At 38.0% G+C, this 18,555-nt stretch overlaps 1 protein-coding gene across 1 annotated transcript; it reads right to left on the reverse strand.

Annotated features, from left to right (window-relative positions):
- Nucleotides 1–12,688: 12,688 nt before the first annotated feature.
- On the reverse strand, nt 12,689–14,306 carry LOC124846171 (putative O-methyltransferase 3). Its single transcript, XM_047323381.2, has 2 exons — nt 13,475–14,306; nt 12,689–13,394 (listed from the first exon to the last, which is right to left on the reverse strand). Exons 1-2 carry the CDS (start codon nt 14,243–14,245, stop codon nt 13,107–13,109), a joined length of 1,059 nt encoding a protein of 352 aa, XP_047179337.1. The 5' UTR covers nt 14,246–14,306; the 3' UTR covers nt 12,689–13,106.
- Nucleotides 14,307–18,555: the final 4,249 nt, after the last annotated feature.

The raw sequence follows: 18,555 nt of genomic DNA on the forward strand, positions 1-18,555 counted from the left end.
CATTTTTTGCTATCCCTTAATTTTTTTTAGCCTACTCATGAATTTTTCTAAATAAAAAGAGAACAGTTTGTTCCATCCTTTGAACCTTTAGCCTTAAGCATGTTTTGAAAACCCTGTTTTAAATTCTTTACCTTGAGTTGAGTTGAGAATATTTGTGAGGTATTGATAAAGGTTCAAGTTTGGGGTGCTAGAAAAATAAGCGGTGAGCACAAAGAAAAAGAAAAAGAGAAATCAAAAGAAAAGAAAAATGAAAAGAAAAGAAACAAAAGCTCATTGCAAGGGAAGAGGTTGGGAATAAGAAAAAGATCTTCTTGAAAAGAGAACCTGTGTGTAATTGTCAAATTCATAAGTATTTCTCTTAACTCAAGGATTTTGCATTCCTGAAAAACCGTGTTTCTTCTTAGCCCAACCAAGTTACAAGCCAAGAAAATCTCTTGTTATGAAAACATGCTTATGAGTATGTTTGATTTTGGTTAAATGAAAGGCAAAATTAATTTATGTGACATTGTGATAGCAGAGTGAAAGAAACGCCAACACCTCACTATACACCTGTGAGTTGAGTGATACACTTTTGAGTACTTGAGTGAACTACTTTCTTTAGTGAGGAATAGTTCTTTTAATTTCTGATTGCATCTCTGCTTGGTTGATTGATCCTTCTGAAGGATAGCATCGGTTGAATAAGGCATCTATACATCTTAAACTGTATGCTGAGTTGATCAAAGTGATTTCTTGGCTGGATGAAAAAGTTTTTGAAAAAGGTTAAGTCATTGTAGTGATTGTTCTGAAAAGCTGAGTTACAATCTGTTTTGCTTGAGGACAAGCAAAGTTCTAAGTTTGAGGTTGTGATAACGGTTGAAAATACTGTTATCTGTAATGTAATTTTAATACTAAATTCACCCTTTTCTGCTTAGAAATTTGTATGGAATCATGTTTTTCTGTTAAGTTTTGTAAATAAGAGAGTTGAGGTTGAATTTGATGATTTTATAACTAATTCCCTTTGTTTTGATAGAAAATGAGTTAATATGGAAAGCAGGTATAAAGTGCTAAGAAGATAGAGCTCAGCAAGATCCAGAAAAAGCACCAGAAGAAAAGAAGCTCGAGGCTTGGGCGCTCTTTTTGAGGCTTAAGCGCAGGAAGTGCCACTCATCGCCCGACGCCCCTTTTTGTAGCGCTTAAGTGCCGGATAAAGAAGGCTTCGGCGTACTTTGGAAGGCTTAAGCACAAGAAGTGCCGCTAACTGCCCGGGCGCCTCTTTTTGGGGTGCTTGAGCGCCGGATGTAGAAGGCTTGGGTGACCTCTGCGAGGCTTGAGCGTGGAAGACCACCACTCGCTACCCAGGCGCCCTAAGTGGGGGGCCGCTTGAGCACCGGCGACTTAGGCTTGGGCTTTGTTTCTGTTCTACTTTTGTTCTATTTAAAGGATCCTGGCGTCCTAGGTTTGGTATCTTTGGCTAGAACAACACAACAACACACTCTTCTACTCTCTAAAGGTGGATCTGGAGGCGGGAGCTTCCTCTTTTACTTTTAGGGTTTCACTATCTCATGCTTTTCCATTATTCATCTACTTTCTCCATGTCTGTGGGAACTAAACTCTATTTGTTTTTGGGGGGTGATGTAACCTTGTGAACTCTCATGTATTTGAATTGATTCTTAATTTATATGCTTTTTCATTAATTGTTAGGGAATTCATCTGTTTCAATGCTTGCTCTATTTAACTCATTTAGTAGCAAGATTTATGAATTGCATGAGTGCTGAAAGGTTCCTTCAATTCAGGTTCTTGTTGAATTCTCCTAAGGGTAATATTTCTCAGGGATGAGGGTATGAGTACTTGGTCGTCTTAAGCTCTTGATCTTCAGACTTAATTTTCTAGGAATTCTAGGAATTGCACGAACTAGGAATTAAGGAAGGCTTATTGCGCCGAGGGATCGTGTTCTACGTAATTTAGTGAGTGATGTTAACATTAATGTAAAAAGAAGAATTCTTATATACATGAGAGTAAACTTGGTGAAATTAAACTCTAACAACATATTCATCTCATATTAAACAACATTCGTTCATCTTTGTGTTACTCTACTATTGATCAATTTGCATTCCTATTTAATTTTCTGTCTTTGCATCTTAAACCAATGATCTAGTTTTATTTAAGTATTAATTAATCGAGTCATCACACAACTGTTTAGTGCCGAGAGTCTTCTGGGATACGATACTTGGTCTTACCATTTTATATTACTTGTGCGATTTGGTACACTTGCCAATCCATCAACAAATAACTACACAGAACCAGCAGAACTGGATAACAAAGTTATTGCGGTATGACTTTGACATTCGGTATAAAGCTGGCAACACCAATCGGGTGGCGGATGCACTGTCGAGAAGAGGTGAAGGCGGTGAAGAAGAGGAGAAGGAGATAAGACTGATTGCAAGGCCATACTAGCAAGATTTTGAGGAAATATTACAGGAGGTAGAGGAGGATAAGGAGTTGGTAAAGGTGATTGAAGATCATAAGAAGGATCCCGATGCTCATGCAGCTTTTACTTTAGAACAAGACCGATTGCATTATAAAGGGAGGCTGGTGTTGTATGCAAAATCGGCTTGGATTCAAAGTTGTTGGTCGAGTTCCATGTAACCTGAACGAGCGGTCATTCGGGAGTGTATAGGACATACAAGAGGGTTGCCCAGTCGTTGCATTGGAGGGGAATGAAGAAGTCAGTTACTGATTTCATTGCAGGATGTTTGCACTAATGCAGAATTGGCCTTTAACGTCACCCCGTAGACGTCGGTCCACCAAATAACCAACGTAAATTATTGACCGATGGCATTTTCGTAAATAAATGGGCATATAGACGTCTGTTAAGAGGGGCCCCAACGTATATAATATTATAGGTGTCGAGGCCCCTCTTAATAGACGTCTATATGGCTGATAGAGTAGGTAAGAAGTTATTTTTTTCCGCCATATAGACGTCTGTTAGGAGGGGGCCGTATAGACGTTGGGGCCCCTCTTAACGGACGTTTATATGCCTGACAAGGTAGGTGAAACACTCACCTAGACGTCGGGGTCCCTCTAAACCGACGCCTATAAGTCTCGCGAATATGAATTTTTAAATCAGAAAGACGTCATATTAGTGAGGGCCCCGACGTCTATACTATTATAGACATTGGACCCCCCAACGCCCGACGTCTATAACCTATTATACAGGAAAACGTAAACCCGTGGAGTGTTACGCATACTGTTCATCGTCTTCCTCGCGTTTTCTCTTTGAGGCGTTGCATTTCCATGTAGGTTTTCTCTCTTTTGGACCATTTAAATTTACTTTTACTCCGATTAAATTACTCTTTGATGAAATATCTTCCATTTGAACCGATTACAATTCGTTTTCGTTGCGTTTTGGTGCAGTTTTTGGTGTGTGCTTGGGCGGCGTTTTTGACTCTTTTTGGCCTACGATTTTGGGCGTGCATTATTCCATTTCCCTCCATGGCTTTTTTAATTTGCTAAAAAGGTTAGCTGCTTTGTTGAAAATTTTTATTGTATGCATGTTATTGGCTTTTGTGTATGCATTTTATTGGCTTTTGCGTATTCTTGTTTTGGGCGTTTAGGTATGCATGTGTTATTGGCTTTTGAATATGCATGTGATAGTCGTGTTATTATAATTGACATGTTAGATTATAGGTATGAAATCATTGAGTGAAACTTAGTTCCCGTTTGAAATTTAACACAAACAATTAATCTTTTAGTCGTTTGTATTAAATTTTGAATTGTCCGATTGAACAGTTTGAGAAAATTATTTTTCATAATTTGCTATAACATGTACGTTGGAGTTTATGGATAAGATTGATAAAATTTCGGTTCAGTATTTGTGTTGTTCTCCGGATGCATATTTGATTGTGGCCATCCTTGACTACTCTCATTTCGTGTATTTCGGAGACCAATGCGAAATGTTGCCGAAATCTTATCAAATTTATGATGTAGACTTCTTTGCATGTGTCTTAGCAATTTATGAAAAATATTTTTTTCTGAATGGGTAGGGCCTAACCTTGTGAGAGTTATAAGACTGAAACTGATGAAGTATGTTACGAACATAGTATGGATCGAAGCTAGATAAATGAACGTCGCATCAGTGAAGAATATGAGAAGGGTGTTTCGAAGTTCTTGCAATATGTTGAACAAAATCCTAAGTTTGTGAATGGGACATATTTTTGTTCTTGTGTTCATTGTCTTAATCAAATAAGGCAAGACTTAGGCAATGTGCGTGACCATCTATTCATGTTCGGCATAATGAGAACTTATATCGTTTGGACTTGGCATGGAGAAGTACTAGACCAGCCTACCACGTCACGAGGAACGGATTATGAGGAAGAATGGATGAGTGATCATTTAGAGGACATGATACGTGATGACGGTGAAGATAATTTTGGAAGATCTAATTTGTATGATTCTCTTATAAATGATTCAAAGCAACTGTTGTTCCCAGGATGCTCGAACTTTACATGTATATCTACAACTTTGAAGTGTTTAGTTTAAAAGCAAGGAATGGATGGACCAATACAAGTTTCACAGAGTTGTTGGAGTTGTTGAAGGACATGCTTCCAGAAAATAATACTCTAGCTATTCGTAATTACCAGGCCAAAAAAATTGTCATATGGGTCTTGAATATCAAAAGATACATGTTTGTCCTAATGATTGTGTTTTGTACATAAAGGAGTTTGTTTCGCTAAAGTATTGTCCAACATGTGGTTTATCCCGTTTTAAAAAGAAATCTGACAAAAACATTACTGATGAAGGTAATGATGGTGCACCTGCTAAGGTGATGTGGTATTTGACTATAATACCTAGGTTCAAATGTATGTTCTCTGTTAAAGAAGATGCAAAGAACCTTAAATGGCACGTTGTCGGAAGAAAGTGCGATAATCTTCTTCGACACCCAGCTGATTCACCACAATGGAAGAAGATTGATGAAAAATTTCCAGAATTTGGTGTAGATCCAAGAAACTTAAGCCTTGCACTTGCAACTAATGGTATGAATCCTTATGGGAACTTAAGTAGCAAACACAGTTCATGGCCAGTTATGTTGATGATATACAATCTTTCTCCTTCGTTGTGCATGAAGAGAAAATATGTGATGTTGTCCATGAGGATATCGGGTCCTAGACAACTTTGAAATGAAATTGATGTTTACTTAAAACCTTTAATTGATGATTTAAAATTGTTGTGGGAAGAAGGGGTGGAAGTGTTTGATTCACATATTGAAGAACAGTTTCGTTTGAGTGCAATGTTGTTTTGCACTATAAATGATTTCCCAACGTATGAAAACTTAAGCGGTTATAGTGTTAAAGGTCATTTTGCAAGTCCCATTTGTGAAGAAAACACTAGTTACCTTCAATTGAAGCATGGTCAGAAGACGGTATATACAAGACATCGGAAATTCCTTCCTCGTAATCACCCTTATCGTAGATTGAAAAAAACATTTAATGGAAGTGCTGAGGATGAGGTTGTGTCCAGACCCCAGAATGGTGAAGAGGTGTACAACGAAGTAAAAAACATTGACATTGTGTTTGGAAAACATCATAAAAGTACCTTTGCAAAAAATATTTGGAAGAAACGATCAATATTTTTTAATCTTCCATACTGGTGTAAACTTGATGTTAGACATTGTATTGATGTGATGCACGTTGAAAAAAAAATTTTCTGACAGTGTTACCAAAACTTTATTAAACGTGAAAGGGAAGAGCAAAGACGGAATAAAAGCATTACAAGATTTGGCTGACATGGGAATCCGATCTGAGTTACATCCACAGATAATAGGAAGACGCACCTATCTGCCCCCAGCCTGTCACACTCTTTCTAAAAAGGAAAAACAAAGTTTTTGTAACTGTTTAAGAAGTGTGAAGGTTCCATAAGGTTATTCTACAAATATTAGTAACCTTGTTTCTATGCAAGAGTTAAAGTTAGTTGGTTTAAAGTCTCACGATTGTCATATATTGATGCAAAAATTGTTACCAGTTGTTATTCGAGGCATATTACCTCATTTTGTTAGGGGTATTCTAACACGTCTGAGTTTCTTCTTTAATGCCATTTGCAAGAAGGTTGTTGACCCTCGAGGTTTAGATCAATTGGAAAATGAAGGAATAAGACTACTATGTGAATTGGAGATGTATTTTCCACCTTCTTTTTTTGATATCATGGTTCATTTGATTGTTCATCTAGTTAGAGAAATTCGAATATGTGGGTCGGTCTTCTTAAGGTGGATGTACTCAGTTGAAAGATACATGAAGATCTTAAAGAGATATGTCAAGAATTAGTATCAACCAGAAGCTTCAATTATAGAGCGATACGTTGCATAAGAAGCCATTGAATTTTGTTCAAGTTATATGCCAACTTGTGAACCAGTGGGTCTTCCCAAGAGCAGACATGAAGGAAAATGTGAAGGTAAGGGTGTTCGAGGTGTGAGAATTCAAAGTGTTAGTAGAAAGGAGTTGACCAAGCTCACTTGTACATCTTAAACAACATGTTGATGTGATTCCTTACATTTCTGAACACGTTAATGAAATAAAAGCATCACACCGAAGAAGGAGTGAAAAATGACATCTTAATGAGCATGTCAAAACCCTTTTACAATGGTTTAAGAAAAAGATTTATGCGACTCCACATGTTTCTGAAAGTTTATTGAGGTTATCTCGTGGGCCGAACACAAATGTCATTACATATGGTGGGTACTATATAAACAATATTTCTTTTCAGACAAAGGTAGAAGATGACAAAAGTAGAGCTCAAAATAGTGGCGTTACACTACAAGTTGAGGCTATGCACTTTGCTAGTTCTAAAGACAAAAATCCAATCACAAAATCCATGAGTTATTTTGGAATAATACAAGAAATATGGAAAGTTGATTATGTCAGTTTTAGAGTCTCAGTTTTCAAGTGTAAATGGGTTGATAAAAATTATGGTTTCATGACAGATGACTTTGGTTTCACAGTGGTAGACTTGAACAAGATGAGATACAGTGATGAACCATTTATCATGGCTAGTCAAGTAAGAAAAATATTCTACGTAAATGATCCAGCGAATAAAAAATGGTCAGTGGTTTAGAAGGAAAAAACATGCACGGATATGATGATGAAGATTCTCTTGATATACTTGAGACAACATCTATTGCATCAAGACCCATTGAAGACTTAGTTGATGACATCCAGGCAATTCGTAGTGATCACAATGAAGGGATCGGGGAGAAAACAATATCTTAATAGGTTGTGATATTTTTTGTAATGACTTTATATGTAGTTTCATCATATTTGAATTATTACTAACCTTGTATATATTTTTTAGGTATGTCGACCTCAGACTCAGGATCAGGACAGACCAGTTGTGGTCGAGGCATCACACGATTGCCAGATGTGACATCCGGACGCGTTGATGGACAGAGCAGACATGTTGACATTGACCCCAGGTCAGGTCTGGCATCAGGGCCAAATGTTGATAGGTTTAGGAGTTATCTGGGTAAGTTATCTAAAAACCATGTCTCTATCCTTCATGCATCTTGGGATGACGTCCCAGAGGTCGAGAAGAACCTCTTATGGAAAGATATTCAGGTATGTTTACTTAAAAGAATTTTGATATACTTATTTCTTTTATCTTATTATGTCATTAACATGTTATTTTGTTTTAAACAACAATATTATGATATTCCAAACACAATACAGATTAGAAAGAAAGTGTTATCGCATATAGCGATAAGATGGAGGGATTTCAAGACAAGGCGGAAATGACTATATGTCTTTGGAGACAAACAACATGAAAATCCATGTTAGCATTATACCTTCACAGAGGAGGAGTGGATGCAGTTTCGTGCATCTAGAGAGTCTGAGGAATGGAAGGTATGTTTCTTAATTTCTACAAAGTCTTTCATTGAGTTTTTATGAATTTACACTTATGAATATACATGGTTTCACAGGGTAAAAGGTTAGTCGCGCAAGAAAGGCAAAGGCTAAATGATGCACCACACTAGTTATCATGAGGTGGTTATGCAAAAATGGAAAAAAAATTAGAAAGTCTCGAGCGGATGCATTGGGGCTGTATCCCCGGACCTAGCACCTGCACCTGCTAGGTACGAGCTGTGGAAGGCTGCTCGGATTAAATCTGATGGGAACATGACATCTTCCTCAACTGCCTTGATGTCACAAAGAATTGTAAGTTCAAATTCTATACATTGTGTGATTGTGTATTTATCATAGCATGTCTTCTAAGTAACTTAGTTTTTTTTATGTGCAATATGAGTTGGTTGAGCAGCAGACTCAGGGAACATTTGTTGTCCAAGGTAGGGACGACATTCTAACAACGGCCATTGGAAAGTCCGAGCACCCAAGACATGTACGTGGAGTTCCTGGGGCGATTGGTCTTCGTGACTACTTTAGCCCTACACATAAAAACACTCAATCAATGAGTCAGGAGGCACTGAGGCAGATGGATCTTCAGTGAGAGGAAAGACTCAACCAAAGCATGAGATCAATGGAGCAACGATTCATGGAGCAGCTACGAGAACAAAAAGAAATACAAAGAGTGCTTGAAGAGAATCTGCATTCCATGACGCAGGGCACCATGGGGCCCACTGAAGCTCCCACACCACCTCGTGTCAGCACTAGAGGATCATGCTCTACTATAGAACCTGCTCAGTATAGCGGTCAGTATGAGCTGTTGGTTGATGGAGATCCCCCACGGATTGTGGTTGTCAAACAAGTGCTTGAGGGAAGGCAGATTATTCATGGTGTTCATGTATTACCCCACCACGTGCATGTGACAATTAACGAGGTTCGGGATCCCCTGGCTCAAGTGCTTGTACCCACTCCAGAAATTCATTTTGTGGGGGAGGCCATAGGATCATTTATATCCTGGCCTAGAGCATTGATCATGTCACACATTGTTACTCCACAGGTATAATGTCTTTGTTATTAGTATTTCTATGTTAAATTTAAAAATATTTATTGATAACTTTGAAATTCTTTTCTTTAGTTCACACGTCCTCAAAAGCAGTCGATTCATGATATAGTCATAGATGAAGATGATGAGATGGCTGAAGCGGAGGATGATCCTCTATCAAAGCTAATGACAAGATTACCCAGGTTGAAGAGAGCACCATTAGAACTATACTGGGATTTGAGAGTATGTGGTCTCCCTCTCCCATGTGCCAGTATATATCACATTGACTAATGCATTGGAGGTAATTCGGGGAGACAGGATGTTGAATATTTCCATCATTAAACTATGGTGCATGTAAGATAGTTAATTTTGTCTTCCATATTAATTTTATTTAGATTCATAGTTTATAACAACTTAACTTTGTTGTTTTAGGTACATGGACACAATTGTTGTAGACTAAGGTCGCTCTTCCATGTACGGATTTGTTGAACCTCAGACCATTCAACCTTCTGGTAACACACTTGAAAGCAAACAACATTATTTGCAAACATGGATGGATGAGTCAAAAAGAGACGTATACCTCGTGCCATACATTGATGGGTAGGTGTTGTTATATGTAAAAGTTCATTAAAGTTTACTTAATTAGTTAAATAACTATTTGTGATTCGTGATAGGTCGCACTGGCAACTGATGGTCATCATTCCCAAACAATGTAAAATTATATGGTTTTGTTCGCTGCATAGGAAGACAAAAACTAACTTGAGAACCATGCTTCAAGGGTAAGTGTTTCTCCAAAAATGACTTTGAATTTGATGTTCACCTTAAACTTTCATGATAAATATAGTAATATTAATTTTACTTTGTGTTTTGAATCTAAATAGAGCTATTGGTAAATCTCAAGGTCAACTAGTTCAAATTTTGTATCCAAAGGTTGTAAGTCATTTATACTTCTAATTCATTTTCTATTTTATTGAATGATCTAAATTCTTGACTATTTAGTTTGTCATTTTAGTGTAACAAGCAGCTAGATTCATGGGAATGTGGCTTCTATGTCATGTGTTGGATTAAGACCATCATTCGAGCTATCATTACAGATGACTGGAATGAGGTAATGATGCATACCTTGAATGCATTACAAATCAAATTTATCTTTAAACATATATGAAACCATAATGAATCTTTCTTCATTTTGCAGCGATTCAAGAGCACATCTCCTATACCAGCGGACATAATTAGGCAGATAAGGTAGGAGTGGACAACTTATCTTCTGCAAAGATGGAGCTAGGAACACTTATATTTCTTGTTGAACATTACTTTGCTTTAGTTTAAGTTTATATTTTGATAGTTTTGGTATTGGATTTTTTTTTACATTAAGTAGAACTTTCTTTATATGAAACGCATATATATATATATATATATATATATATATATATATATATATATATATATATATATATATATATATATAGTATATTGTTCTGGGACAATTTCTATTTTTCAGGTGTGGTTTTATTGCAACAATAAATTGATTTAAAAAAAACACCCACTAGACGTCGGTTAATGCTATGTCCAACGTCTATTGACGTCTGTCAATGCACAAACAGACGTCCAATGAGTTACAGTGAACAAAACATTTCAGGGAATATAGACGTCGGATGTCTCCATATCCGACCTCTACATAGACGTCTAGTATATCCCACATCCAACGTCACCCACAAAGATGTCAAATATGTATCCGACTTTAAAAGGCCAAAATAACATACGTCTAAAGCCCTTTCTGCACTAGTGTTGGTGTGCCAACAGCACAAGTACTTGGCAGCCTCTCCTCAAGGTCTGTTACAACCCTTACCCATACCTCACGTTGTTTGGGAAGAGGTGAGTATGGACTTTATAGTGGAACTGCCAAAATCACAGGGCTATGATGCAATATTGGTAGTGGTTAACCGACTGAGTAAGTATGCTCACTTTGTGCCGCTCAAACAGCCCTATTCAGCTCGGACAGTGACAGAGGTGTTCGTCAAGGAGATAGTGAGGGTACATGGGATCCAAGTTTCGATTGTTAGTGATAGGGACCCCTTATTCCTAAGCGTTTTTTGGAAGGAGCTATTTAAGATGCAGGGAACCCAACTCAGGATGAGCACAACCTATCATCCTGAAACAGATGGCCAAACGGAGGTATTAAATTGGATTGTGAAGGGCTACTTAAGGTGTTTCTGCTCCGAGCAGCCAAAGAGCTGGAACACAATGCTACCTTGGGCCGAGTACTGGTATAATACCAATTACCAGGGGACGGCCAGATGCACCCCATTCGAAACTGTCTATGGCACAGGGCTCTCCCATCTTTGAGTAGATTTGTGCCATGAGAAACACCAGTGGAAGCAGTTGCTCAAGAGATGAAAACAAGGGATGAAGCACTTAAGCATTTAAAGTTTCATTTGACTCGTGCCCAAGATTTAATGACATAGCAGGCGAATAAAAGGAGGAGACTAGCTGATATTAAGGTGGATGACTGGGTTTATCTTAAGATCAGACCTCATAGACAATCTTTCATGCCAGTAAGACTTCATCCAAAGCTGTTAGCTCGGTATTTTGGACCGTTTCAAGTAGTGCAGCAAGTTGGAGAGGTGGCTTACAAACTCAGGTTACTCAAAGCAGCTAGGATACACTCAGTTTTCAATGTGTTCCAGCTGAAGAAGGCAATAGGTGACAAGAAAGTGGAGAAGGACTTACCTTCAGAATTGCAAGTGCAACAAGAAGATGAGCTGTTACAGCAAGTTTTGGTGGAGTAGTAAGAAGGAGGAAGAGAGGGCGCAACGTGGGAAGACAGGGTGACCATCCAGGATCAATATCCCGAATTCAACTTGGGAACAAGGTTGTTGAAGAGGTGGAGGGTAATGTTAGGAGATTGAGAGTGTATGAGAGAAGAAAGAAATATTAATAGTCTAACTGCCTTGGCAATTAGGAAAGGCGGGAATTGACTTGGTATAAATAGCTTTTGAATTATTTAGAGGACTTTTGGATTGATTGTAGTTTCTAACCGGAATTGTTATCCTGGGGGAGGTTAGGCTCTCTGTTCTCTGTACATTTCATTCTGGTTACTTTTAATACAAGAAGAGGCATTTCATTAGTTGGTGTGTGAGTTTGGTACGTTTTGTGTTGATTGTGAAGGTTTCTTGAGTAGAAACCTATAAAAAATCATGTTTTTTTTATCAGTGTAGGTCCAGTAAATAAGTTCACAGGTCTCAGAAATCTCCCCTTAAAAATCTTCAATTGTCAACGATTTTCAACAGAGATGAAGTGTGTAATCACGTTGGTAGAACCAGAAGTGCTGATACACATTACTAGCAGACAATTTATACATAGAATAAGCAAGCAGGGTCTGGATTTTGTGAAATCACCATACAGTTCAGTGAGAGAACACGGTAATCACCAAAACCATGTTCACAAAATGATAAGTTATATATATATATATAACGTGTTCTGTAATTAATGGTTACAATGAACCAGTAATATGCCAAACATTGAACAGTGAGCGATCGCGTGGCCAAATTGCTTTCTCAATCAGATGGCTAAATAATCAAATTTTAACTTGTTTATTTATTACTTTGCACGTTCTTATCCACATTAGGTGACCACATTGCACCCTCAATTAAATTATATGCATACCCAATTGGCCAATAAGCAAACACATGCTACTGTTGTGCTTTTCCTTTAGTCGCTGTTCATGTATGCTACTGTTATTGCTTAAAATGACATTGGATTACGGTACTATCAAAATGACTTTTGTTTTAATACAATCTGTCAAGCTTATGCATGACCAACAAATTCATTTATTTGCTTCCAATACTATAATATTAATAGAAAAACATAAATAGTAACATTACAAGAAATCAGTTTACATAAAAACCAGCACTAAGATAGGATCAAACAATAGAATTATTTGAGATGCCAATTCTATTGTATTGATAAATACTGGGACAGTCGTGTGAACACAAACACGAAAAAAAAAGGCAGAAGACGAATGATACAGAAAGGGAAAAGGATAGAGACAATAGAGTTAAAAAAGAAATTAGAAAAAGCATTTCATTGAATCCATTCCATCACGCAATGAAAGGGCCTTTATTGACGAAGTGGTGCTGAAATTCAAGTGGAGTTATATAATAATATGCCACACAGTACAGTCCATAAGAAGTAAAGTGTTAGGGATAAATCTCGATGAGAGACCTCAAACCCACCAGTGGAGTTATCTTGTAGTCAGTGAAACCAGCAGAGAAAATGATCTTAGCCCATTCTTTCTCGGTCCTCTCTTTTCCAGGATACAACACCATGACAACCATATCAATCATGAGCTGCGTTTCAGTTGATTCATAATCAAGCTTTTCACTCTCCAACACCATGTCTATCGCAATCACCTTCCTCTTTACTCCCTCCTTGCATTTCTTCAGTATTCTCACACACTGCTCGTCATTCCAGTCATGCAATATCCACTGGATCATCAATAAACTAAATCAGGGGCCAATTTCAAAAACAAAAAATATTTAATAATCAACTTTGAAGAAAATTTTACCTTCAATAGAACGGCATCTGCAGGAGGAACTGACTCAAACATGTCACCTCCAACAAATTTTAAGTTGTCAGCTTCTTGTAAGTCGGCAACAACATGTGGGAGATCAAACACGGTGCAGTCTAAGTGAGGGAATGATTTGGCAATTGCCTTTGCCATGGTACCTGTGCCTCCACCGACATCAACAAGTGACTCCAACCCCTTGAACACTCCCCCACACCTCTCAATAACCACATTGCCAACCAATTCAGCGTCACTTGCCATCGCATCATTGAAAAGATGATTCAGTCTTGGATCACGCCCAGCGTAGTCCCAGATTTTCATCCCATGTGCTGTGTGGAATGGCGAGGGATCATCATTCCTGAACCATGTAGCCAATTCATGCCACGGCTTTGTCAAAATTGGATCAAGCATGGCATGCAAGAAAGGTGTCATACTCAAGGGGTTGTCCTTAAGTAATAGAGTGCATGCATCAGTCAACACATAACCCACTTCAAGCTCATTCTCATTCACCTTGACTTCAGAGAAGAAGCCAGAATGGGTCAAGATTCGCATCAACCGGTAGATGCAGTTGGCTTTGGAAGGATGGAGTGATACTGAAGCAGTGAGTTTTGAGAGTGGCATGGGTTCACCATGCTTGTGTATGATGTCAGGTATGTCCAAATCAATTGCACATTTGAGGGACATGGAATTTATGAAGCTGAAAATGTGATTCCAAACATGGGTTTGAGCTCCAAGGAGTTTTGAGATACGCTCTTCACTCTTGCACTCCATTGTTTTTCTTCCTTAACCACTCAATGTATATTGATATGTTGTTTCACTTTGATGAAACCTCATTAGTTTTTCTCTATATTTATAATGCAAACTCTGTTCTATCTACGAACATCCTAAAGCCAATACAACAACACAAGTTTCACACGCGTTCTTAACCGTAAATTAAATTATATTATAGATGTCATGTTTTTAAGATGTGTAATTTCTACTTCGGATAAACATGTAGAACTTACTGTGCCAATCAAATTCAATCTTACGCAGAAGTCATTAACTTCATATATATATATTTTAAATGCTAATCCTATTCTAATTTTGACCCACGCTACACACATTGCAAAGTCTCGCTAGAAGAGAGGGCGTATATATTTTATGGATGAATATTATTATAAAGATTGGTCTGTCTATGATGCAATCGTGTATCACCTACTCTTGTCAACAACAAATAGTATCCATTTGTACCTTCGGAATTAAAAACTTCAAAGGAATTCGGACTTAAATTTTCATCTTCTTTGTGAAGATTATTTTGTTTATCTACTAATCGGTTTATAGTTAAATTTTGCTAAAAATCTTATTAACTATTTCAAATAGAGTATGTTTTTGTGGATTTGTGGCAAATATTTTAATGAGAGGTGATACTCTGACAGGGCCAAAATTATATTCATTTGACAGTAAAAAAAATTATATTTCAATTATATTTATATTATTTTTTAATTTTTAAGTGAAATATATATTATTATATTATTAATAGAAGTGTCAAATTAATGTATTTTGATGGAAGTGTGAAATAAACTTTTTTGTATTGTAATATGATCTCAGCGTTTCTATGCCATTTGCCCGTCTTACAATATTATATTTGTTCAATATATCACGTGTTCAATTTTTTCTTTAATTTTATAATGTTATTTTAAATTTTATTAAAAAATACACCATATGTTTTGTGATTCCAGCTTTGTAGCGAGAGAGACGTCCGTGGGAATCCAAAATTTAGAAGACAAAACATCATTCTCAGTGCAAAAAATAACTTTTTCATCTGATGACTACATTAAATTCATCACAAAATATACGTGACATTATTGTTAATTTTGTGATAGGTTTTATAATAAATTAATTTGTTGAGAAAATTATCGTCAAAATCTTTATAAAACAAATTAATAATGTTTTAGCGGTAGATATTTGTAATAATTATATCTTGTCATTGAAAAGTCTGTTACAGAAATTGTCTCCTAGATTCTGCTAAAGATAATCATTAATGTATTTTATAATTGAGGATTCACTGAAATATGAAAAAATAGTGTTTGGTAAGATTAAGGAAACATATTAAAAAGTTAGGTAATGGTTGTTTTAATTGTTTTTCTTAAGTGGTTAAACATGAACAAAATGATTTTTGCTGGAGTGATGTCGCTTAATTAAATAGTCATTTTAAGGTTACTTAAACAAAAAAATTTGTTCATTATTATTTCTCTTAAATAATGACGCTAAGCACCATCAATCTTTAGTTTAAGGAATAAATTTATTTGTGGCAAAAGAGATTTTGATTGCAGTTATAATTTCATTTTAATTCATTTGGTCATAATTTTTTTTTTGTTAGTTGATCTTAATTAATATAAAAATTAAAAATATATTTAAATACTAATGTTGTTTTTGTAATATATCTTAATTATACAAGAATTTTGTTATTTACTTGTAGATGTTACCTAATTTTAAAAAGTACATTAATACAAGTATATAAAATAGGTTCATATATTGTAAGTCAAACTTATTTAACTTGTTTTTTATATAATCTTCGTTATAAGAAAAATCATCATTACATATTGTAAAAGTTTATTGATAAGTCACAAAATTATTAAATAAAAGCAATATTATTTATAGATAAAAATTTGTAAAAAAATCAGTTATAACTAATATTACTTACGAATAATGTGTTTGTGAGCTTTGATGATAATGGTTATTTTCTACCATGGTTATCACTAAAAAATAGTTATTTATTAATCCAACTAAATACATTGCCACACATAATTAGTCAAGCTACTGCACTGCACCCCAAAACCCACCTCCAATCCAACCATTTTGTGCCATACGGACAGGACAGGTTCGCGTTATTCTACTCCACCATTCATCCTTCCACTCGAGTGAGTAACAACAATGTATCGTATGAACCGGGTCGTCTAGAGAATAGCGTCGACACTCACCTAACCGGACGGTTGCACAAGATCGGCCGATAGGTGAATTGAGTCATTAGAACTAGGATTAAGGTAAATAGTGATTAGAGCCATTAGGCTTGAACTGGGCTGTGATTGACTTTTCACTAATCACAAGCCCATGACGAAAACTATAAATACAGGTCAGAGATAAGTGGTAGATAGGTTGCATTTACTACATATTCATTACTATTCCATTGAATCACCAAACGGTTCCTGTACTGACTTTGGCATCGGAGGATCTTTGAAAGGTACCCTCCCGGACGGAAGAGTATGACAAAGGAGCTTGGAGCGAGACCGGACGACAAGAAGACAAATTGTGGAGGAGTTTGGTGACTCAGCCCCAATAACCGAAACATTTTGGCGCCCACCATTGGGTCGAGTTACTTGCAAAACCCAATGGTGACCACGAGAAACATGAGTGTGGACGACCTAGTGAAGATGATCCGAATGCTATAGCAGAAGATGAAGGAGATGTAGTAGCGTCATGAGGCGGAACTCATAGCCGAGAGGGGGCAGGTGAGAAGGAGGAAGGAGAGCAGGCTAAGGAACGCGGCAAGGCCACAATGGAACATCAAGCCGAACACAACAGCGGGCCGGACAAGACGTGGAAACCCACAGAACCGGAGGTCGAGGGAAGCAAGGTTAAATCAGTACACGCGGAGAGTGCCGCGGGGGACAAGCAGTTGATAATAAAAATCGAGACCCCGTCAACATTATTATTCCCCTTCGTCCAGGCAATCATGGACGTCTAGATATCAGAGCAGTTCGTCCCATCTCAGTTTAAGATATACGACGGGACGAAAGACCCGGAGGCCCACATCAAGACCTTTTCGAACACAATGGCGTTCCAAACAGGCAACGACGCCATCTAGTGCCGAGCGTTCTCCTTATCGTTGGAGGGTGAGGCGCTTGAGTGGTTTAACTCACTTCCCCCCAATTCTATCGAGAATTTCGTCGAACTTCAACGCACGTTCAATCGTCAACTCTCCGGCAGTAGTACTTAGGACTTGACCATCTTCGAGTTGGTCACCCTGAAACAGGGGAAGGAAGAAACTTTGAGAATGTTCAAGGATCGTTACCAGAAGACCGTTCGGCGGGTGAAGGGCTTGAGCCCAGAACTCGCCTTGTAGTACATCCTACCCGCCCTCAAGCCCGGGTCATTTAAGGATAGTGTTTGTCGACGGGCGCCCAAGACTATGGAAGAACTACAAGAGAGGGCGGTTGATGAGATAAGGGTGGAGGAGATTAAGCTATCGTACAAGAAGGAGAATCAGGAGGACAAAGGAGAGAAAACCGACGGTGGGAAATCGGGCGGTCAGGCTGGGAAGTCTGTAGGGTTTAAGCAAAGAGAACCACCCCGGGGACCGCGATTCCAACAATACACCCCCTTGAACACCCCTCAGGCGAAAAGTTTCCAGGAAGCTTGAAATGCGGAGTTGATTCCAGAGCCGAAGAGACGACCCACTCCGCTGGGGGCGGACAGTAATAAACACTGCTTGTACCATAAAAACATGGCCCACACCACGGAGGAGTGTGTGACCCTAAAGGATAAAATAGAAGAATTGATCCGTGCGGGGAAACTGAAGAAGTGTGTGCGGATCGACCGACCTCGTGTGCCTGTGGATCGACCGAGTCCACGACGGACCAGCCATAGGATACCAGAGAGACAAGAAAGATCTAGAAATAATCGGACCGCAGCATAAGCCACGAACGTCCCCTGCAGGGACATATCAACACAATATCCGGTGGTTTCGCTAGAGGAGGATCTTCTTCATCCGCCCGCAAACGGCATGTGCGAGCCCTTCGATCCGTCCACGCGGTTGATAAGCCCCGACGGACGATGTCGTCCATTACGTTTTCGGGCGAAGATTTTCATGCACCCGACCCTGATTAGGATGATCTGATGGTGATAACGACGGAGATCGCCCGCTACAGTGTGAGTAAGGTGTTGATTGACCAGGGAAGCTTTGTGAACATCCTCTACTGGAAAACCTTTCAGCAGATGGATATTTCGGACGACTTCATCGTCCCATACAACGAGAAGATTGTTGGGTTCGCGGGCGAAAGAGTAGACATTAGGGGGTATGTTAATTTACGTACTCGACTAGG

The sequence above is a fragment of the Vigna umbellata genome, chromosome 6, assembly GCF_029865625.1.
Source record: "Vigna umbellata cultivar VRB3 chromosome 6, Vumbellata_1.0, whole genome shotgun sequence".
Lineage (NCBI taxonomy): Eukaryota > Viridiplantae > Streptophyta > Magnoliopsida > Fabales > Fabaceae > Vigna > Vigna umbellata.